Raw genomic sequence first — 25109 nt, 5'->3', positions numbered from 1 at the left:
GAGCGCTTTTAAACTTTGTTTGCGTATAGATTTTAAAGGGGCAACGCATTTTAATCAGGTACGAGTCCGAGCGAATAGAACACTTTGTACCAAAGTCAGATTTCCTATCTAGTTCAAATGAAAAAAAGAAAAAATAAGTTATAAATCCAATACCCATAGCGTGGAAAATATTTATTGGTGTACGTTTGAAAGTTTTTTTTATTTGATAAAGAAATACAGTAAACAAAAATCAAAAAGTGGAGCCACTAAAAATAATACAATTAATTTACAGAGAATCTTACAAATGTCACATGTTCCTCTTGAATATACGAGTATTTTTAACACAACAAAGTGTTGCACTTAACACCTGATAAACAATATTGTGAATTGTATATATTACTATTTACAAACTGTATAATGCTTGCATTGAAAGGCCATTAAAAAAGTAATTATTGATGTACAAAGGTATTTACTTTTTAAATTTATATTACATTCATATAATTATAATAATGTGTGCAATTCAATACATTTTTAAGTTTCCCTAAAATGTTTTGTGAGGCCACCTTCTTATAGATTATTAAATATTTTATTTTAACATTTACTATGTTCACAGTTACTGGTAAATACACTTGTTTTTCTTCTGATTCCTAACATAACACGCATGCATAAACTTTGTATCTTTAAACCGGCTTGTCTAAGTTTTCGTTGCCCCTTTAAGACGAAGGGTGCCTTGAAACCGTCGAGTTCCATGTTTGTATGTCGAAATTGAGAGTAGAGCCGAACTCCATGTTGTGAAAAGTTACCATCTAGGAACTCAACTTTTTACAATTATTTTTATTTAATTTTCTTTTTGTCGTCTAACTCATGAAGGCATAGAAATCAAATTCAGCCTCGTATGCTGTCGCATAATGAATGTTCTTAAGCGGTAAAAGTCTTTTGTATTTTGGGGGCATTTGCAGGGAGGTTTTTTTCTTTATTTTTTTTCAATTCAGTCGTAGCCAGCCGAAAGATTTTAATACGGAAACCCTTTTTAAGTTGCGATTTGACTGGCTTTACGGATCTCATGGACCACCCGTCCTCCTCGATCATCACGCAAGTGAGCAGGGATGAAGAAGCCAGTGCTCCTCTTCGGGACAGAGGTGAGTCCAGTGAAAGTTTGGAGAGGGCACATGTCAAACTCTGATGAATGTGTGGTGCGCGGCCGCTGCTTCATACAGAGCTTCACACCGTCAAAATGCCGCATTGCCTTCACTTTAAGGAGAACTTAAGTGCTCAGTCACACATTTCCGCACATCAAAAGGCTACAAAAACATGTGATTTCCACTTTATGACGGTTGGTGACAGTTTATTCATCTTGGAGATGAGGATCCATTCATTATAATAACACCATCCCATAGAGTTAGCTTCATTTGCATGTCATAAAATCGAGTTTGATTAGTAAAAATAAGAGTAAACTATATATTTTCCCCTCTATAAGTGAAGGCTTTGATGTAGTGGGCGTGTCCATGATGACACTCTTCACTGACGTTTGAAGGAAGGCTGTTCTTGTTTACTTTAAAGTTACTGCTGTAGTTCATCGTCTCTGTCATTTTATGCTTATATGTGCACGTAACTCATAATCATGAGTCCCTCCTCAGGTGACAGGTTATCATAAGACAAGATTGCATTGTTTGGTGATGGCAGTCTTCAGCCTCTCTTGTCTTATCTCTGATTTACAGATCAAGTCTTTTTGCTCTGTTGTCAGTGCACAAGAATTGTTCTTTTTATTGTGCTGAACTGGTATGGTTTTGTAGTTTGCATTACTGTGGTAAGGATTCATTAAATGATCAGGGAAGCACGTGTAAAATGGAAATGTTTTATTAGTTAAACACGCCTGTTTATGCTTTACTGACGGTGTGTTTCTCATTTTGCAATAATCATAAAGTCATCAAAGTTATGAAATGACAATACAGGAAGTGGTGGCATTATGTAATTCTAACTTCAAGCATTAAGGACTTTAGATGAGTTTTTAAGAAGCTTTTAAGATCAATGCCTAAACTTTTGACTTGTAATATAATTGAAAGGTCATAGGTCATAATGTGACAGTAAGCAAGATGTTTGCAGGTCAAAGGTTAGATGAAAAGTGACTCAGAAATCAATTATTGGACTTGCTAATCATATTTTTTCCTCATTGATGATATATATGTATAACCAGATAAGCATGAAATATATTTATAAAATATTTTCTTAATTTTGACGTATATAACAAAAAAAAAATGAATGGCTTAGATTAGCACAATATTAATTTAGATTTCTTGTTATAATTCCTTATGCTATAACATTATTTATAAATAGTTAGTAGGTAGTTTTGGTCTTGGATATTATGCTACTATGCATGTTTAATGCAGCTTAATTTTTCTTCTTCTTACAATTAGTTCTGTTTTATTGTATTTATTTAATTTCAGAGCAAAAAAGAATGACTATACACCTAAATTTTACCATGATTTTCAGAAGATGCCCAGTAAAATGTCTTCCACTCACACTGTAACAATACTTAATATACAAAGAAATTGTATCAGGCATATAAAAACAGGGTAACCATGTCAAGACATTTAATAATTTAAAATATTGTAAAATTTAGCATCACATTTTCTTTTATATATTTTAATAAGTAATGGTCAGAATAAGTATGTTTTTAATGTAAATTATGTTATGCTAAATGATGATGGAACAGTATTTCATTTTATTTTCACAAAAGTTATTTAAAACATTAACATAGATACTTTGCAACACTAACAATGCAGTGCTGCTTTAGTTTAGCTTATATCTTACACCAGCTTTGTTACTTGAACCTTTGTAGAGGTTAGCAGTTTTTATGTTTGAAAAATATAAAGCGGATATGTTTCCGCTTCGTTATAAATGCATTTGAATGAACACAAGCGTGCTTTCTAAACGACGACGACTACAGTGAGAGCCGGGGAGGATCTTCTACGGATAAAGTCATAGCAGTCAGCCTCACTGCTTGTTTTTCCAACCGCTGTGTTTTTCTCCAGCGCTCCTTTTTCCCCTCTTGCGCACAGAGATGGAGATGGTTTACAGGCCTGTGTTTTTGTTAGACATTTGATGAAAACCACTCCCTGTAGCAGGTTCAGTACGGTGCACAGACACTTTCCATCTGTCGTAGCATTTCATTTTTATATATATTAGTCATTTGTGCTCAAAAAAAAAAAAGTCTCATGTTGAAGAAGGTGATACAGTGGAATATTTAGGACGGGTGTATTATAGTTAAAAAAGGGGCAAGTCTCTGTGTTATGCCTATAGAGAGAGAATGTTGCAGAACTAGGTAGTTACATCTCTGATCGCCCCATTACTGTAAAACGAAACAGATTGTTTTATAAGGCGAAGTATGACGTGATGGAAAAGGAATTAAGAGCATGTTCTGCCTGTACAGCCATGTAAGATATTAAAGGGTTAGTGCATCCAAAAATGAAAATGATGTCATGAATGACTCACCCTCATGTCGTTCCAAACACGTGAGACCTCCATTCATCTTCGTAACACAGTTTAAGATATTTTAGACTTAGTCCAATAGCTTTCTGTCATTTGTGGATTAATGCTTATTGGAGACGTGAACAGTTTAAAACAATTCAGTTCGATTAGGTGAACTGGTTCAAGGAGATCTGGCTACATCGAATGATTCGTTCGCGAACCGGATATCACTAAACTGCAGTGAACACACTCACAACAGACCCGGAAGAGAAGACAATGCTGAATAGAGTTGTCTTTTTTTGTTATTTTTGGACCAAAATGTATTTTCGATGCTTCAACAAATTCTAACTGACCCTCTGATGTCACATGGAGTACTTTGAAGATGTTTTTAATACCTTTTTAACCATGGACAGTATACTGTACACACAGCTTCAATGGAGGGACAGAAAGCTATTGGAATAAGTCTAAAATATCTTAAGTAGGGGTGTGACGGTTCTTATATAACCGTGAGACCGGCGGTTATAGTTGAACACCGTCATTAGAACTCTATAACCGCCAAAACCGCGTCACTAAAATATTTTTTACAAACATTTTTTAGATAGGATCATAAGATGCGCAATATATCGGGAGACATGGTTTTTACCACTTAATTAAGTTTTGTAAATCGTCAGACATGATATTTACCACTTCATAAAATTTTGCTTTGTAGAAAACCTTTCTTAAAAACGAATTTCGTTTTGTACAAATTTTGTCTTAATTTTAATAAATGTTTCATCAACCAATTGCGTGTATTTTAATAAATAAAAAGCAAATATAGCAGACAATGATTACCGACATGGAAGCACCAGCGCGCCGCGTTCACTTGCACTGCACTAGAGCGCATCTCATCGCAAATGAAACTCAGCGTAGGCCTATGCCTCATACAATAGCATTAAATATCTTTGCTGCATCCTTTCTAGAACAGACAATGGCATTTTTTTGCGACTCGCATCAGCAAAGCATTGCATGGCCATAGACCGCAAAACAATCAGCGGATGGCGGGCGGGTGCGGCTTTGAAATTTGCTCCAAAAACGTTGGCTCGGATGATGAGTTTTGTGACCGATCTCCTTAATAAATGGAGGTCTGAAATCTCTGCCCCTTTACCGATCAGAGCGCGCGCTGACACTGAGTTAACCCGCTATCTCCAAGATCAACCAATTGACTCTACGGTAGATCCACTACCCGCCCCCCCCCCCCCCCCCCCACCCCGACGGTTATGTTATGAACCGTCACATTTGACTCACGTCATAACCGTCATCACCAATTCTGAAACCGGCACACCCCTAATCTTAAACTGTCATTCTGAAGATGAACGGAGGTCTTATGGGTTTGGAACAACATGAGGGTGAGTCATTAATGACATCATTTTCATTTTTGGGTGAACTAATTCTTTAAGTTTCATAGTCACTCTTTAAACATCTCGCACAAAACCAGTGATTTTTCCTAGCAGTGTTTTCAGCAGTATTGGACTAAAAGCAACAAACTGCCAGGAAGTTTTTAATAAGAACTCGCAGGTTTATCCTTATGCAAATGAGCAACAATATGTGGAGATTCTCAATGACTGTGATCGTATCTTATGAGATATTATATTTGAATGTAGTCAAGATCAAGAAGTCATTTTGACTGAGTATATGCACACGGATGGATATGGAGAAACACTGTGGCATAAATAACCATGTCAGAAAATGTCTGCATGTAGATTTCACTGAGTGTGATTTGTGTATTCATAATCTTTTTTTTTTTTTATGTTGCACTGCTGCAATTTATGTGCAAAAATGTAATGCTTACCATAATAATGTAAGTTTTATTCATAATTATTCATTTCTGTAACTTATAATTGTCTGCAATTTTATTTGTGTGTTTATACGCATTTTTTAATTCTTCACTGCTGCAGTTATTAAACAAAAAAAATCCCTTGTGCAATATTTTAATAATGTAAAGTTTTTTTTAAATAATTGAAATAAAATATTAAATTAAAATATAAATTATATGCATTTAAATAATACTTTTAGAAGTTTTAAAAAGTATTAATTAATTATTTTTATTTTTTTTACTGGCTGATCTTACTATAATTTGTGATCAGATTCATGGTTGATGTGTTTTGCCTGGTTTTTGGTTAGGCTTGCATGGGTCCCTCTTTTGCCCTGTCTGTTAAAAGTGCTGTCTCATGAATCGTGGGAAGATGGAGTCGCTTGAGGTGTATATGAGTCAAATGATGCTTCTGTGGTATTCGAGATGAGGACTGTTCGTGAGAACTTTTTATACTTTCATTTGCAAACATGATTAGATCCGCATGTTTGTTCTGAAAGGGTGAAATGCAAGTTAGACCACATCAAAGGAACTCAATTAGTGCTCTGTAACATACTGTAAACGTGATCACGCATACCGTTACATGTTTGAGTCCAGCAGTGTGGTTCAGTTCTTCATATGTGGCTTGTTTCAACATGCCTTGATGCTCACGAGGAATCCCAGGATTGTCTAGTCTTCAGTCTGTACACTCAATTTGACAAATAACATTACTGCATTAAGGTCGTGTCTAAATTTTAGCACCCATGAACACCACAACAAAGTCAGAATTACCAGTAGGAAGCACTGGATTTTTTTCGACACACCTCAAACTCACAAGTCAGCCTTGAAGAATCATGGCAGAAGCAAATTGGTGTTATTTAAAGTATGTTGTAATTGTGCATTTTGTTGACAGTTCAGTTTGTGTAAAGCTCAAGAGTAAGGATTTTTTTTGGGGGGGCCTTAACAGATTTTTACTCAAATGTTAACTTTTTACAAAACTTCTTTAAAATCTGTGCTAGTTGGTCAGATACTTGATCAATTAATAATAAGTGCAATTTGCATCCACATTGTCCAGTGTATCACAAAATTCTAGTGCTGTTAAACGATTAATTGTGATTAATCACATCCACAATAAAAGTTTGTGTTTACAAAATGCGTGTGTATTGTGTACCGCATATATAAATGCACACACATGCGTGTATATTTTTATGGAAAATTTTATCTATATGTAAAATATTTATATTAATGCTTAATATAAATAATATATAAATATAAATACACATGTAATTAAAAAATATTTATGTATGAGTGTGCATTTTATATATATATATATATATATATATATATATATATATATATATATATATATATATATATACTCACACCCACATTATGTAAACACTTTTATTTTGGATTCGATTAATAATGATTATTAATTGTTTGACAGCACTACAGAATTCGAAATGCTTATATTTTCATGGCATAAAAACACATGCACTAGATCAGCGAATGTATAATAGGGTTGCTGGCACACCAGGCCCAGGTCAGTAGGGTCATTCATCCTTACTGTTGAGCCCTGGTTTGTATGTATTTTGTGTTGTTATTATAGAACATGCAGATAAAGCTTATTAGAAAAACTGCTCATTTAGCTGGTTTTTGAATTAATTGGATTTTGCAGGAAAACAAAATTCCCCTTTCTCTCTGTGGCAGCACTAGAATGCTAAAATGCATAGAAAAAATATTTACTTTAAGTCTACATTTAATCAGTTCATGCATTCCATGGGAATCAAACCCATGACCTTGGTGTTGCTAGCACCATTCTCTTCTCTTTTTAAGAAGTGTATTGGCAATCATTCTAAAATATTTTAATAATAATAAAAGTAGAAGGCAATTGCATAAACCTGTCAGACTTCACATGGAATAAGTGCAAGTTATGAACCTTAAAATCCCTTAAATTCAGTCAGTGCATGACTTGAAGTCTTTTCCTGGATACTGGAGTTAGACTAAACTCTGACGTGTCGCGTCTGGCCGTACAAACACCCGGACTGCTTGGATAATTCAGTTATCGACATCTTAACGGCCTGGTCTTTGAGCTAAGGAACATGTTAGTACCTGGATTAATTTTGGTGCGCTGATTAATGCACCAACATAGAAGATATGTCACTGGATGATGTTGTTTACTGAGTATTAGCTTTTGGTGTGACCCTGTGAAAAGCGTGCCAAGACATTGTCCAAGACCACTGGATACATTTTCAGCGGAGCACCTGTTCACCACTTTGTTATAGTACTGTATTTTTAGAAAGGTCGAGCTTCAAAGGCGTACCATAGTTGTTTCTCCATGTTTGGGATTGACAGCGGCCAATGCTCCATTGATGAGTCTGCTTGCATATGCCAAATATTCCTAATATTTCAAAACCGGTTTTGTTACTTCCTGTCTTGGAAGGTGTTAGGCCTCAGCAAAGTGGGTCAGTGGATGTGGTTAGTAATCTGAATCCCTCCCTGACTGCAGGACATTGTGGATTATCTCGGCATAGTGTTCCCAAGCCTTCGCTGATTTTGACCCGTTTTGTTTGTACGTGAAATGTGATCTGCCTGATGGAAGTCAGAGGCGGGACACAATGAAGTTCTCAGTGTGGGCCTTCCATTGCCTTGTGACGGCTCTTACTTCACTTCCTCACACTTCCTGTTCCTATTTTGGTTTGGCCGTGCACAGCGCAGCAGAGTTAGGGGCTAGAGATATGGCTGCATTCCAGTGAGGGTGCGCGAGAGGGAGACCGGGAGGGAGAGTGAGTTCATTGGGGCCCCTGGAGGGATTCTCATGCGCTCTGAGTTTAATCCAAGCCGCGAGACTGTCATTTTACGATCTGCTCTATTTGTCTTGTTGCTTTTTTGGTACTGGACACTTTGTCATTAGGCAGTGGCTGGACCCATTTTAGTGGCTTCTGCATTTGTTGGAAGCTAAGATTAAACTAGTTAATTTAATTTAGAATTTAAGTCACTGTAATATTACTATCAAATACACAGCAGTGAATTTACATATAAAAATGAAAAATGTGTGTTTGATGATGATTGCAACAGATACATTTATGGATGCATGCTATATGTAAACACAGTGACAGTCCATTACATATATTACAAAAGATTCACATTTCAAATAAATGATGTTCATTTAAACTTTCTATTTTTCAACAGATTCTGAAAAAGCAGCATGGTTTCCATGAAACCACAGCTTAACCTTTTTCAGGATTGATAATATGAAATGTTTCTTGATGCCGAATCAGCATGCTAGAATGATTTGTGAAAGGACTGAAGACTAGAGTAATGATGCTGAAAATTTAGCAAACTACATTTTAAAACATAAATAGGGAGCAGGTAAATTGTAATATTTCAGAATATTACAGTTTTACTGTATTTGGTGTTTCTTTCCAAAAAACAAACAAACAAACAAAAAAAATCACACAGTTGATTGTACATTTAGATTTTTTTACATGATTTGTATTTGTACAATTTTCTAAAACACTGTGCCATGGGAATTTTCTAGAACTAGATTTATATAAAGAAAAAAACATTTCCTAGAAAACACTTTAAATTCCACTAATGCATTGCAGTAAAGTAATATGTATTATAATGTATTTATTTATTTGTTTGTTTATTTACAACTTTGGCACTTGTTTATAGTTTTTAAATGTTAAACAGTTAATAATGTTTTATGGTACTATTGCAGTACCATTATAATTTGGACATACCATGATAATAGTATGTTTTTTGTTGTTGTTGTATTGTACCATATAAAAAACATGATCCTTGAAAACAGTTACAATACCATAATATGTACTTCTGTTTACAAATATTTACCATAGCATGTGCCAAATTGTAATCCATGAATTACGGATTTTGCTGTTTGAGTAACATCCATTCTAATGATCCCTTCTTGTATGAACTAGTCACCGTTTAGTTTTTTCCTCATATTATGTTGCTGTAGTAATCTTAGACTTTTTTTTTTTTTTTCAAATATGCGCTTTACTTTCACAAAGTGTACTTATTGGTTGCAATGATAATATCACTAGTAGATTGCTTGCTATTCATTTGTTTTATTTAAATTTTTCATTTAAAAAAGTAAAAGATTTTTTCATTTTGGTGACACCAGTTCCACAGAGCCATAAATTAGTCTAGATCCCTTCATTGAATGTGCAAAGTATGTGGAATGTCACACAAATCGGCTGCCCTTGTCCACCAAGAGGTGGCATGAAACAAGTTACGTGTTTGTTACGTGGGATCGCATATCACCATCGTAAAGTTAGTCGCTGAGTGGCCTCTGTCCGTCGGGATTGGAATAGCATTGGGACCCTCGTTAAAAGAGACCCAGATAAGCCACCCTTAAGTATGTGGACAGAAACTGAACTGGGTGGGGTCAAAAAGTTGTAGCCTAATTATCAGCTCTGGAGAGTTGAAGTGTATTTAGATCTCAGGCTCATTACAGAACGCCGAGGAGTCAAGTTTTCCTTATAATTGTCTGTCTGCTAGCTAGTCGCTGTTTGATCTTTTTCTGTTTACAAGTCCAGGTTTGTTGCTCCAAGCTAATAGGTTACAGCTTTTCAGTCTTTCATCAGAGTGCCCATCAAGGTTATCATATGTACAGCAAGAGATAAACATATGGTTGGGCCATTCCCTCCTGTCCCCGCGCCGGGAACACAGCAGAGATTTGTTTTGTGATTCCGTTTATGGCGTGGTCTATATTTGTGTAGCATGCCATCACTAACCACTGTCAACAGCTGTCCGCGGGTGCTATTTAAAGCCCTCTGATGTATTATATAAAAAGAGTTGGTGTGGAGCGATGGATGCGGTTTCTTCACAGTTCCCTTCACCTGCCCTTTTCCTCAGATTTGTAAACCTGCCACTTTCGTGTCCTGTGCCGTGATGCAGGTGTGATCGCTTAGCGATGTTTCACTATTACGATCTGTCAGATTCTCTGGATATTTATTTACAGAGGGTCACATGCACGGTTAGCGTGTCCATGTACATTTTATGTTTGAAGGTCAAAAGACGTGTTTTAAATCCGGATGATTGGCTGGCAGCTCACGGCATATAGGTTAACTTTGGTTTTAAGGGCAGCTTTTATGTTGTAGGACATAAATCAAATAGGCTGATCTAAATTTAATACAGAAACTCAGCTTTCAGTTTCTGATCACATTCTTTACCGTTAATCACAATAATTAACTCAATGAATGTGTACTGTATGTTGTAACTAACTTTAAGTTTGAATTTTGAATGGCATGATCAACTTCCCTGTTGACAGCTGCCTCGGCCGTCTTGGCTGCAGCCTAATTTGTCAAAGATTTTGTCTTGCAAAGTCCAGCTTTCGTCGCTGTTGTTCGCTCTTCTAAGTTGCTCAGGGCTGTGCTGCTGTCCCGAGCCCCAACATAGATCCATAATCATGTGGATTTCCTGTAATGTGTCACTATTCATGGATGCTATGTCTCCATCTGCTGTATTTGGTGACAAATATCTTGCTTATTAGCAAACAGTAGGCATTGGTAGTTTGTATAATTTTATATATGAGTGTTCTAATACTGATTTTCAAACTATTTAAGAACCCCCAAATATGATGATAATGATAACCTTTGCGAAATAATTCCCTTAAAATATGGGAATTAAATATTACTGTATTAAAGCCAAATTAAAATCTTAATATTGACTTACTATAAGTGTCTTTTCTGCTACTATTTCAGACTACTTTAGAGTTAATAGTATTCTGTATTTATTTTATTTTTCTTAAATTCACACTTTTGGGACACAAAAGTCATGTTGCGACCATCTGTGAAAAAAATTTTGCTATTGAAAATTTAAAATGAAGTAAAATGTGATATTACTTCAGGAATTCTTAGCAGAGATACAAAGGACTATCAATTTATGTTATTTAAGTAGTGTTTTTAGTGGTTGACTAGTTAGTTTGAGGGCATGTCAGATATTTTGCATACTTGTTCTACACTGTGTTAGACTCAAAAAAGTTGTTCTGTGTCATATGTTGAAGCTCAGATTAGGGAGTAAGTTTTGGGAAACTCATGGGTGTGACGCATGTGTTTCCCATTAATAAAACCTCCACTCCACCCTTTCAGAAATCCATAGATACAGTACATTTAAAACACCAGTGACGCTAAGGCTTTCAGTGAAAGATTTTACAACAACGTAAGAAGCCTGCTTGTCTTAATCATTATCTCAAAATGTGACTTAGTCATGCTTTGGATTAAGGGTACCCTTAATTTAGGGTACAGTTTTTATTTTGATGTTTGCATTGAAGACTAGTCATTACGAGTCATTTTTATGTGCATACGAGTACTGTTATCTCATAACGAGCATAAGCTGTCGGAACTAGTCGAGTGTATCATGTATGCAAAGATATATGACAGCGAACAGCAGGGTAGCTGTTGGTGTGATATGATTGCTTCTCATTTCCCAGGTACCCCTCCACATGCTGCATCCTCATCGAAGAAACCCCGCAGTCGTGGCATTTTCCACAGTCTCTTCTGCTGCCTTTGTCATGACGAAACGGATCACGTGCCTGTCAATAACAACGCCCCGCTGCTGGTGGAAGAGAACGGAACCATCTCAAAAGTAAGAGTTATTTCAGTTTTGGTAACTTCTTATTTTGATGTCCCACTCTGACCTCTTTAGAGTTTTCTGAATACTGGCCTGCTCGCGGTTAACACGGCTGAGAGCCACATGATCAACTGTGATAGTGAGGAAACCAAAACCTCAAGTTAACTTTTGCGCAATCCTTTTTCCTGTTTACGAGTTGTTACAGTTGAAAATACCATGATGAGAATTAATCTCATTTGTGCTCATTTAGAAACCCTCATTGACTCTGAATCAAAGTCTTACATTTATTTAGCGACAATTAAAGCTATTTGTTCTTGTAATTCCCAAATAATTGAAAGCCGATATGAAGGTATCTCAAATATTTTGCCACTCATAATTCCATTGAACTAATTATTCAGGGGGGTGGGGAGCATGGCTGTGAACAACTACGAGCAGATCGGATGTCAAGACGCTGCAGGTGTCGGATTCAGATTTATGCCTTACTTCAGCTTTTTATAGTGATTTGATACACTAGGAGTTATTTGTCACATCTCTGAAGCACCAAAATAAATCGGTAGGTGTCCTGAAGGCGGGCTGAGTGCAGGGTTCAGAGGAGTCTCAACCCCTCTGTCATGTCAACGTGCACATTGCTGCTGGTGTCTCAGGCAGGCTGTGGGCTCAACGAATCCCTTCAGCCTTGCAAGCCTCCTCTGCAAATGCAGATCTCTGACTCTACTCGCAGGCTCTCTGGAGAAAGCAACCCTATAGGAGAATGTTTGGAGTGTTTCCCTTCTGACCTTTGCCAGTGTTTTGGAGAACGGATGTCTTTTGTCGAAAGCAACTTTACTAAATACTTGGTGTCCTCCACTTTTTTTTAAAAGCGAGCCCTCAGAAGTAAACATGCCCACTGAACTTTGCTTTGACCATTCTGAGGTCTCCGGACAAGGAGATCCTAAAAAGGAAAACCAGTCTTTGGAACGTGCTGCAGCAGAATTGTGCACAGAACTTGAATCCACTGCACACCAAAACGCCATTGAGGTGAACGAAGCTGATGGAATTTGCATTGAAAATGGTCAAATCAATGGTGAATTTTCAGATCAGTCTTGTTCATCTGGATACAGCTCTTTGGTGGACAGCTGCTCTGAGCACAGTGAGTGTTTTGAAATAAGCAGTTCTTCAGTTGACTTGGTTGAAATAAGCCAGAATGATGAACTTAGCATTGCATTTGAGGCAAGTGATCAAAGTGAGACTTCTGAACATGATGAGATTAGCCTAGATGATTGTGAGTCTTTCCAACAAGATGATGCAGAACAGATAATTTTATCTGAGATGAGACTAGGTAATTGTGACTCTTTTGAACAACATGATGCAGTACAGTTAAACTCCTCAGAAATGAGCTCAGACCTTTGTGAGTTTATTCCACAAGATGATGCAGAATCGGTAACTTCATTTGAGTGTAGCCCAGACTGTTTTCAACAAGCTAATGCCGAAGAAATAATTTCATCCGAGTTGAGCCTAGATGATTGTGAATCTTTACCACAAGATGATGCAGAATCGGTAGCTTCATCTGAGTGTAGCCCAGACTGTTTTCAACAAGATAATGCAGAAGAAATAATTTCATTTGAGTTGAGCCTAGATGATTGTGAATCTTTACCACAAGATGATGCAGAAGAAGCAACTGAGGGAGATCTTTGTGATTCTTTTTCTGTCGGGTCCTCACAATTAGGTCCTTCAGATCATGAAACGCTTTCTGAATGCGATGCAGATTATCAGGACCAGCATAGCGAGTGTGAAAACAGCAGTGCTGAAGACAACTTATCTGATCAAAACAGTGTAGTTGAACTAGATTCTGAAGACTGCGAGACATCTGAACAGTCAGAGTATAAAAATCAAAACAAGCTTGATAACTACCATGCCACACATTTTGAATCCCCTGAACTGTGTCAGGACTCTAAAGAAAGTAAGCCATCTGACCACTGTGTGTCCCTTGAGCACACACAGCTTACTGGGCAAATGGACACCACTGATGACAGCCTAGATGATTGCACTTGTTCGTTGGAGAACTTTGATTGTAGTCGGACATTTGACTCCCCAACTGAAGGGTATAAAGACTGTAACCAGCTCTCTGAGCACAGTGAATCCTCTGTATGTTTTAAGGTTTTAGAACAATGCACAAGCTGTGGAACGTACTTTGAGAAATGTGATGTCCGTGAACAATGCACTCCCTCTGTGCCCACTGACCTTTCTGAGGGCCCACATCAAAGCAGGCTTGCAGAAAAATGCCCAGAGTCTTCAAGAACACACAGCTCTGTCTTTCACAACCCTGACATAACCAAAGAAAATTTGCCTAATCATAGCAGTAAAACTGAGGTTAGGAAACCATCTCAGTCTGATGCCATGTTTTCTGGATCAATGGAAACTTTTGAGGCTCGGTGGCTTTCTCAATTTCTTACTGATCTTTTGAGGCATAATAAAGAGATTTCAAGTCCTGCTACTGAAATCAGTGATCCAAATGGAGAAGCAGAAATCCCTGAAGTAGAAGTTTTGGATGACTGTAGGAAGCTCTGTAGAAAGTGTGATGACTTGGACAAGGGAAAAAGTTGTGATGATGAAACTCAATCTTTTCAACTTTATGAGGAGGAGGAGGTAAAATTTGAACATCACTCGAATGTTGACATCTCCCTGGATGCAGTGACCACAGCGGCAGGTTCTTCAGATGAATCGAGCGAGGAGGACTATGGTGACTGCATGGATGGTAAAAGTCAAGGTAGCTCTGAAACCGAATCATACAAAAGTTTTGTTGAGTCTGAATCATTTGAAATCTTCTCAGACCAACCATGTGATAAGGAAAACCTTCTCGAAGAGGATGACGGGTCCTTGATTCAAATTCTACAGCCAGATGAGTACCATGATGAAGGTAACACTGAGAATTTTGGTTTAAATGTTTGTGAAGAAGAATGTGAGTTTGATTCTGAGCAACAAGTGACAGAAAAGAAAAGCAGTAAAACATATGCTGAAGCTGTGGCTGTTGGACTCCCAGTTGGATGTGCCAAACCAGATGAGGTCCATGAAACTGAAGATTATGGGCCTGGTTTTATGGATGAAAGCTTCTCCTCGTATTCTGAGAGCAAGGATGATGAACTTTACTACAGAAATGGAGAGGTCGCTGAACCCCTTGTTGATAGGCAAGTGTCCTGTGTTGCAGCTGTTGAAGGTTGTGGACTTGAAAAAGTCGTTGAAAATGCTTTCGACAGTTTATCTGGAGATTCAACAGAGTTATGTGCTGTGAAGGACACATTTCAAGAAGCTGATTCTTTGGAATCACCTGTTGAAGGAAGTGAGGTCAGTCAGGATTTAACTGAAAATGACAGTTCTGAGAACACAGAAAACGAACAAGATCTCAGTTCTGTGGTTGAAATCGATGCAGACGAGGAGACACACTCTGACTTTGATGAAACTGAGGGGGCTCATGGACCTTGTTGTGGAGAGATTGAAACTTCTGAAGATGAAGAAGCAACCCTGTTTGACTTTGAGGATGTTGTGGGGTGTTCTGAGGAACGTGACGAAGGTAAAGAAACCCCAACTGCTGATCAGCTGGTCCCTTGTGCCTTTGAGGAGCAGTCAAACACAGAGGCTGGCACTATTTGGGTATCAGATGATCAGCAAGAGGCCAATACCGAGCCAGAAGACACCTCTGGGCTCATTCATCCTCCTGGAATAGATGGCCTGTCTGAGAATACCCAGAAAAAGGACAAATTTGAGGAACTTATACATCAAGTTGCAAGAAGTGAAGCATCTGAACAAGACACGTTATTTAAGTCTGACCAAAAAAACAGTGAACAGAATCATGCTTATGACGAGAGTGATGTATCTGAAGATGAAGAGTACCCAGAGGACTGTGATTGTGAATTCTGTCTTCCACCCATAGATCAGGTACCTTTTTCTTGGGGGAGACTCTTGCTAATTTATTTCAGCATGTTATGAAAAGCTTATGCATGAATTTGGTAGGACAATGTCAAAATGTTTTGCTTGTAAAAGAATCCATTCAGTCTGTTTTGAGGCCCCAGACATTCCTGCCACCCTGGCTGGTTTTTGCTTCACATTTTAATTAGTATAAAGTCAGTAGCAACAGAACTAAAATAAGACGCCATGCTGGATTCTGCTTCCATGTCATATGTTATGTTATTTAAATCAGTGTCATCTGTACACTCTCCGACTTGGTAATGAATCCGGAAGAGCCTGCAGTTCTTGAGATACTCATTCTGTAAACGTAGGACAGAGTCGGTTTCAGACTGTGTGTGTGCACTGTGTACTTTTCGATGAAGAATTGGTTGGCCAGCAGCTTTGCAATCCCATCCCAGTTGCAGTCAGTCACTTGATCTTGTTCTGCTTATGGAATGCTAGTGCTGAAAGAGCTACCTTATGGCCCTTTATGGATACTAATATCTATAACTAATACACCCTGTTTAGGTTAGACACCAAAGATTTAGCATGTTGTATTTGCATAATGTTAATTAATTATGTTGTGCAAAATGAACTACTGTGCAAAAGTTTGGAGTCAGTGATTTTTATTTATTTTTATTTTTTTTATAAAAGCAACAACAAATATAAAAGTTAAGACGTAAACTTTGAGAAAATATTCGGTTTCAGTCAGTCAAAATATTATTGTATTTTGGTCAAATAAATGCAACTGGTGAGCAAGAGATTTCCTTAAATCTATTCTGACCCCAAACTTTTGAATGGTATTTTTATATGCTTTTACAGTTTTATTTTATATAATTATAATTATTATTTTTTCTGACACTTAAATGAAAAACTGTTTATATATTAACCATTTGGTAATTACTTTAACTCACTGGACTATTTAAAAAAACGTGTGTGTTTTTGGAATAACAAATGAAAGTGTGACTTTACCAGAGTTAAAACAAGGAAAAAAACCTGCTAATTATTTTCCATTTTCTTGAAATTCTAGACACGCCATGCATGCTAAGTGTTTTGCATTTTTCCATGTGACTTTATAGCGCTTAATAATATGAAGCAACCCTGTTCACCAATAAATATTTAGAATATCAAATAACATCTTTACCAGTTTACACATTTTACTGTTCATCATACAGTACAGTACAACGAAAAATCCCTACATATATTACTCATAAAACTAAATTTCTTCACTGACAGATTAGAAATACACAATATAATAAGATACAAAACATAATAAATTTTGTATAGCTGACATGCAATTCCAGTCTTTATGTGTATGCTAATGTCTGTGGCATAAGACCCTATACTGTATTTTTTTTTACTGCAAAATAGCTTCTTGTTGTAAATGCTAATGTGGCTACTTATTTACCAGTGTCCTTGAAATGTTTATCACAGGTCCCAGCCAAACCACTTCTTCCACAGATAAAGTCTAAAGATGCAGGGAAGATCTGTGTAGTCATTGATCTGGATGAAACACTAGTCCACAGCTCATTTAAGGTAAGTCAATGAGTTGAGGCCTCTTTTTCCATCACTTTACAGCTCGCAGTCGGTGTGAATTAACTGTATGTCACATGTGCTGTTGGCAGCTCAGCTAATCATCTCATGGGATACACTTGACTCAGATGTTATAGATATTTAACACCATTGCATGCATTCACATCACAAACTTTAAAGCTGAAGCGTGTCATTTATCTGATGTTCTCCTGTTCAGGCTTGAAGGGACAGTTCACCTAAAAAGGACATTTCTGTTATCATTTATTCATTAACCAAACGTCATGTTGTTCCAAACCTGGAAGACTAGCTTTTTTCTTCAGTACTCAAAATAAATATAATTTCAGTATTTCTTGTCTGTACAGTGTTAGTCAATTTGGTCCAGTGTTGTTTTGGACACCACCGACTTTGATTATATGGACAACAGCAGTTCAAAATAGCACTGCAGACCAAAGCAAGTCTTACAGGTTTGACATAGAAGAGAGTAATGATGACAGAAATTCCAAGTATAAGTAAGTTGGTTTCTCTGAAAAGTGTAAAAACTGCGGCTCTGTGATGCTATCAAAACACTGCTTTGTTTGTTTGAGCAGTCTAACCAGCAGCGTAAACTCAACCAATGGCGTTCGTTTGTGATCAGAGTTTCTGTTTGTCCAACCAATCACAGCTGGTGGGAGGGAACATATAGAGTCTAGTTTGAGTCTATATAGTATATTAATTATGCATTTTATAATTATATTAATTTTTTGACCGTAGAGGTGCAGAATGCTCCAATTAACATTTTTGCTGTTTTAGATTCTTATTTTTAAGTCACTTTTACTGTAAACAGATGTCTTTTATACAAACAGAGAGAAAGCACACTTCCAGTATCGGTTAAATCTGTTCTTGCATGTTAATGTAGACATATTTTTGCAGGCATAATGCAACAGTTTGAACCAATTCAATGTTTTAATGCAATGTAATCATTTAAATAATGTCTGCATTGTAAGAGAACACTTGCAGTATCTTTCACAATATGTTTAACAACTAGTTTTAGATACCAGACACAAGTTATTTTCCGATCTTCAGAGTTAGCAGGGATTGTGCCAGTGTAAATACAAGTAAGCATATTTGAGCTGGAGGAAAGCATCAAATTGTCTCAAGAAAAGTGCAGTATGCTACTTTTAGTTCAATGACTCTGTCTCATGGTGCCTTTACTGTTTGTTTTTACATGCATGCATGCACTTTTCTGGAGAAATGAGGCAATTTGACTCTTTATGGACATTTTTTTTTCTCCTGTTGCATGACATCATTAATGTGCTATGTGCACAATTTGGGAAAGCCAGGAAGAAAAGGAATGTTTTCCTCCTGGGAGTGTCAGCAGCGACACTGTTCTACTGACTCTGAAAGTCAACTTGAAGTATATTGAGTGTATTAAATGTAAGCCGTTTGTTTAAAAATACTATGCTGTGGTCATTATATACTGCTAAGTAAAGATTTATAAAAATCTTAATTTGTGTGCCAATGAAAATGAACAGTATGCAGCTTTGGAATGACTTGAGAGCGAAAAAATAATGACATCTTTCATGTATGGGGTGAACAAGTGTGATCATTTAGCACAAGACAGCATAATGTTACTCCTTACTGAATGTAGGTCACACTGTCCTGACATCTCTATAACACATAAACGTAATTATCTCAACATTTGAGATTGAGTTTCTAGACCTATCTAAAGAGCACGCTCAGGGTCTGTAGCAATGGTCTAAATAATGACTGGAGCCTGCTGGGTGACATTATGTTCAATAACATCTTGTCAGTCATTGATCCAGTCACCTGCAATACAGATTTAACTTATTTTCTTCTGCCTAAAACAGTTCAGTCAGTTTTATTGTGTGTTTTTTTTCTTTCTTCCTAGCCGGTAAATAATGCTGACTTTATCATTCCAGTGGAAATTGATGGGACAGTACATCAGGTGAGCATAACCTGTTCTCATACAAGGGTTTTCATAAATATCTAATGAGTTGAAAATCAGGCTATGAATCAATTGGGGAGAATAGATCAAGATTATAACTGCTGTTTCAATTAAGAAAATTGCCAATTTTAGTGCCAATATCCTGGAAATGTGATGACACCCTGAAGAACCTGCTTCCTAAAATATACATTTTCAAAAATAAAGTGTGTGCAATTTATATATTAATTATATTGTAATTATAACAAATATTTTTTTATATACGGAATGCAAATACATTTTTCTACCTACTTTAATAAACCTGGTAATAAGCATTTCTTCATATTTGTTTAGTGCTGTTCATTAAATATAGTTTGAGAGCAGTTTTACAGAAACCTTCCAGTCCCTTTTGCTGACTCGTCATGTTTTCATGTTTTGGCAGTGGATGGGAATTGTAGCCAATCATAGCCCGTTATATGCATGACTGCAGTGGTGACTTATAAGGTTTAAAATAAGGCCTGTTGTTTCTCATCCTAATTAGATGAACGTGTTATGTTTCACTTCTGTTCTTAGTGTGTGTGAAACTGCCCTAACCGTTTTGTTGATTATAATGTGAGTGATTTCCCTGTTACTTGCTTCCTTTAAAAAAAAAAAAAACATGCTGTTTTCCCACACAGAATACATATTTATTTTAATGCAATTCCTGTTCATTGGAATGAACAGTTGTGGTTACATTATCAAAAAAAAATTGATATAGTTAAGCTTCATTAATCAGACAGTCCAAAACCAACTTTTTTAGTCTTCTGTTGCGCAGTGTTGAACAGTTGTTTACGTATTGGCGCTCAACTCGGTTGTGCTACCTGACAGTAGCGTTGGCATCTCCGCTGATGGGTCCGAGCAGCAGGTGGCTATTTCTAGGCCCTGACGAAATGGAGAAACCCAGACTGGCTTCTGAGAAGTCACTGGTCATCAATCTCTCCTCAGAGCGTGTCTCCTGCTCTCTCGGGCTATGACAGTACGGTGCTTTGGCCCTTTAAAGGCCAACGGCCCCGGTTACACCACGGGACTGAAGACGTCTGACACACAAGGCTTTGGCCTGTTTCAAGTAATCCAGGATAGGCTTGTGATGTCCGGAAAGCCTATTCGGGATGACTTGGTTCAGGAATGAGACCACCAGCTTCATAAAAGAGCCTGGCTGACCTAGTTGTTAAAGTAAAACAACCCTTTTTATTGCGTCTCTTAAAACAGGGTTTATCATTCTACGATCATATAAAACTCATCGTTATATGAAGCTTCATATCAAGATGCAGGCTAATATAAATCTTATTTATTTAGTACTGTGCCTTCATGACTGTGACCTGATCTAGCGCCGGTTTAAACCCTTCAGATAGCAGCTGAATTGAATCCTTTGCAGGAATGACTCATATTTGAACTGTGTCTGTAGGTGTATGTGTTGAAGAGACCTCATGTCGACGAGTTCCTCAAACGGATGGGGGAACTGTTCGAGTGTGTGTTATTCACTGCAAGCTTAGCCAAGGTAGGAAATGCAAATGGATTTTTGCACTATGCAAGGTATTCAGTATTAAGTTTATTAATGAATAGGAATTAACAGCACTTACTGTATGTATCAGTTTATAGATGTTACAGGGTTCCCACATCTGTGGAAAATATTTAGTTTAAAATGGTCTCTTGCAGACCTGTAACAAAAATACTGCTTAATACATTTATATGATCTGTTTTCATTAACATTGTTTTATTTGTTAGTCTACTTTTTTTTGGAAATCGATATGCTGTTTTGTAAATTTTGTGATTCATTTAAAAACAACATGTTTCTTAATATATCTTATACCTTTAGAAATTAATACTTTTATTTGGCAAGGATGCTTTAAATTGATCAGACGTGATGAAAAAGACTTTTATAATGTTACAAAAGAACAAAAAATGTTCTTCTGAACTTTCTATTCATCAAAGAAACCTGAAAAAATTCTACTCTGCTGTTTTCATCATCAATAAATAGTAATAAACTTTTTTTGAGCTGCAAATTATAATATTAGAATTATTTCTGAAGGATCGTGACTGGAGTTATGATGCAAAAAATTCTGTTTTGAAATCACAGGAATAAATTCCATTTTAAAAACAGTACAGTTTTTTTAAATAGTACAAATATTTCACAATTGTACTGTTTTCGCTGTGTTTTGGATCAAGTAAATGCAGGCTTGGTGAGCAGAAGAGTCTCCTTAATTAAACACTTTTGACGGGTAGTGTCAATATTTCTAGACTTATTTATATATTCTTTATCTAGTCATCACAAATGACTTAGATCGTAGAATCACACTATAATTTAGAAAGGTGTTTCCATGTTTTGTTCTTGATACTGGCACTTTTAGTCACTCTCTTAACATGTCCGTCACATTACCATCATTCTGTTTTTTTTGCTAGTATGCTGATCCCGTCTCGGATCTGCTGGACAAGTGGGGAGCTTTCCGAAGCCGTCTTTTCCGGGAATCTTGTGTGTTCCACCGTGGAAATTATGTCAAGGACCTAAGCCGTCTAGGCAGGGATCTCAACAAAGTCATCATTGTGGACAACTCGCCAGCCTCCTACATCTTCCACCCAGACAATGCTGTACGTTATTGCCTTCCTTTCTTCTTTTGCACGTATAACTGCTTTGGGTCTCATGATATATTATGCACAGTGCTTAGCCTGCTAAACTTTGTGTGAGTTTGTTCCTATTAGTTTTACCAGACACTCTTCTCTCTTATGTTTAGGTACCTGTAGCCTCCTGGTTTGATGACATGTCTGACACAGAGCTGCTGGATCTCATCCCTTTCTTCGAGAGACTGAGTAAAGTGGATAATGTGTACACTGTGCTGAAGCAGCAGAGGACTACTAGCTAGCACGACACTAAGGGCAGCTGTCAGTATGGGGCCAGGGAGGCTGCTGGGCTCGGAGCACCACACTGCTTCCCCCTAACAGGACCAGCCACTATCTCAGTCCTCATCACCTACCCAGAATTCCATTCACATGATGTTTGAAAAAGAAGTCGAATGACAGAACTGTGAAGGACTGCTTTAGCTATCACATGCATAAAAGAAAGAAGCTGATTGTTTTAACACTCAGTTGCGTGAATCCCAGGAAAGCGAGCAAGAGCATATTTCACCCTGAAGTCAAGTAATAGAAATTATATTTTGTGCAAAGAAAATAAGAGATGCTTTTTTTTGCCTTTGTGACATTATTTTGACAACTAAGCACACTCCCTCGAAATGTTGCCATAATGCAAACTTATATTTACTGTAATGTGTAAAAAAAATATATATTTAAATTGTATTGTATTTATACATTATGGTTGTATTTGTTGGACTGCCTTTAATTTATGCTTGTTTATGCAAAAAGTACTGTATTACAGTAATCTAATAAAAATCAACATTGTAAATAATAATGAAAAACCACAAAAGGTAAACAAAACTAAAGCATGTGTTATGGTAATAATGAGGGAAAATGTGTTAAATTGTCATAACACTAATTTTGCAATGCAAAAAAAAAAAAAAAGTCTAAGTACGCTTTGTTTTCTTTATGCAAATATTTAGTTTTTATTTTACTCTTGATTTTAGGGGGAAATGTGGCCTATGCAAGTGTTTGTGTGATTCACCCCAAAACGTGTTACTTAGCAAGTAAAATTTTTTATGGTTAAGGGAAGCCCTGTTAAAATTAAAATAGTTGATTGTAAAATAGAAGATAGAAGATCAGCTTATTTTTTTTTCCTTTTTTTTTTTTTTTTTTTTTATATAGAGAAAATGACTTCCTCTTCTTGAGTTTATATCTTGAGTTAAACTACCCTCATTCCCTGTGTTTAATGAGTTTACTTAAAGATCTCAAGTAAGGGCGAAAACATAAATGGCAATCACATGGAATAATATGCTGTCTATTTTTTTTTTTTTTTTTTTTTATCTAGCCAGCTTTATTGGACTCTAAAACAAGCGTTTATTATCCCTTTATTTTTCCAAAAATCATGTTTTTTTATTTTTCTTTTCCTCCTGCAATTTCTTAATCCGATAAGAAAGACTCATGATGCAATCAGCCAGCACTTGAAATTCAAGTTTCACAAAGCAACAAATGTAAGAAAGGGAAATTGGTCCGGCACTTGTTGTGTCCCACGGCCAGTTTTCACTCCGAAGGTAAAGCTAATGCACCTTCTGAATCATATGCGGTATGCTTTATTTTGTCTAATGCGAGGTCATTCACCGTGGCCTTAAAATTACAGTAGCAAAAATTTGTCTGAGGATATCTAAGTGGTCTTATTTACAAAATCAGTTTGTCTGATTCTGCATAGTTTTAAATTCATAACAGTATGCCATTTGTGTGTTTATATTAATCAAAACGAGTAAAGAATACTGGAATCAAGTCTGTATTTGTCAGTGGAAACAGATGTTTGACTTGTAATGCCTTAACTCTCCATTAGATCACTAAGCTGTCAGATGGTTCATTGAGAAAGTGATTTTGGCATCGGCGTAAGCATGCCATACTGTGGACTGGGGAGCCCTGTTAATGTGCAGTTGATGTGCCGCCTTCTTGGGGATTGTATACTTGCTCAGCACTGAGTTGATTGTTTTGCAAGTGCCAATATTGATGTTTCGAGACGTAACGGTGATGTCCATGTGTGCGGGAGAGAGTGGAAAGATGAGGATATGGTTTTTAATACTGGTCTTTTGTCCATTTTTCAGTGTTTGACTTTTTAAATAGATTTGGTGATGGCAAAACATTTGCCATCTCTATATTTGTGATATTAATGAAAATAGTGCTGTGCCATGGAGGAAAAAAAAAAAGATTTTGTTATTCATAAAAGTTTAAAGAGCAGTTTGAGTGTTATTTGTTTCTTAAAAAGCACAACTGATTTTTCTCTTTTGTACTTGAATCGAAGCCTGTATTTTATTCTGGTGTTATTTCCTGTAGTATTGGATGTGGAATTTACAAAGATTGACTTCTACAAAATGAGTTAATATAAATCATTATGAAAGTCAAAAAAAAAAAAAAAAAACAGAAAAAAACTAATTTTATGAAGAAATTAAAAGAAAAAAAAGTACTCCATGTCAGTCATTCAAACTGTTACTTAAAATTCACTTTCTAAGAAATGATGAAACTTCAACGAACTTAAGCCTAAATAGGTACGTGAGTACATAGTCTTTCAGCGTTTGAAACTGATGATGGAGTAGAGAACATGTTACTGAATCGCATGTCTGACTTGGTACATTCTCCGATGTCTCACTATTCATCAATCTCAGTAGGACTTCTCACACTAGTCCGCTTATGCAACAGGACCAACCCAGGCCCATGTTTTTCAGAGGTTATGTAATAGTCTTGGTAGTGCTTGTTTTGAGTAATACGCCGCCTTGTTAATATTCTCACAGATGCATGAGAAGGGCCACAGATGCATTTCTCTTAACTTGTAATGGTTGAATTAGAAACGTGTAATACTTTTTTCTCCAGAACAAAAATCTGATAGTGGGTAGGCTTTAGAGCTTGTAGCTTTGTGAATAGTTTCTCTTGTGTATTATCTGCAGTGATCAAGTAGTCAGGTTCCTCATGGACTATTTTAATGTGCTCTACAACAAGTCTTTTCATAGCTACTCGGGGCATTATTAAGAAAAATGTAGACTTGGATTAAAAACTTTAAAACTTAGGTTGCGCCTATTCTTAAATTTATTTGAACGCGTATGGCTCCCTCTAGCGTTACATAAAGATTTTTTTTGTGTGTGTGTTAACAATAACGAGATGAAATGCCCTATGCAAATAATCTTTAACCAGATATTAATCTAAACAGAAACCAACAAATGTAATTTCAAGTCAGTGGGAAAATGTAATATG

At 36.7% G+C, this 25109-nt stretch overlaps 1 protein-coding gene across 2 annotated transcripts; it reads left to right on the top strand.

Moving 5' to 3' along the window:
* The first annotated feature begins 719 nt into the window (after window positions 1–719).
* Window positions 720–24100, top strand: LOC113108337 (carboxy-terminal domain RNA polymerase II polypeptide A small phosphatase 1-like). 2 transcript variants are annotated; one of them, XM_026271376.1, is made up of 7 exons: window positions 720–1118; window positions 11733–11887; window positions 17228–17329; window positions 19215–19271; window positions 20692–20784; window positions 21687–21872; window positions 22016–24100. In XM_026271376.1, exons 1-7 carry the CDS (start codon window positions 1043–1045, stop codon window positions 22142–22144), a joined length of 798 nt encoding a protein of 265 aa, XP_026127161.1. In that variant the 5' UTR covers window positions 720–1042; the 3' UTR covers window positions 22145–24100. The 2 variants fall into 2 exon arrangements, with proteins under 2 accessions (XP_026127161.1, XP_026127160.1); XM_026271375.1 differs by lacking the exons at window positions 720–1118; window positions 11733–11887 and adding an exon at window positions 12279–15784.
* Window positions 24101–25109: the final 1009 nt, after the last annotated feature.

This window comes from Carassius auratus, chromosome 9 (assembly GCF_003368295.1).
Source record: "Carassius auratus strain Wakin chromosome 9, ASM336829v1, whole genome shotgun sequence".
Classification (NCBI taxonomy): domain Eukaryota; kingdom Metazoa; phylum Chordata; class Actinopteri; order Cypriniformes; family Cyprinidae; genus Carassius; species Carassius auratus.
Note: the sequence above shows the minus strand (reverse complement) of the source record. Positions and strands in the feature narration are given on the sequence as shown.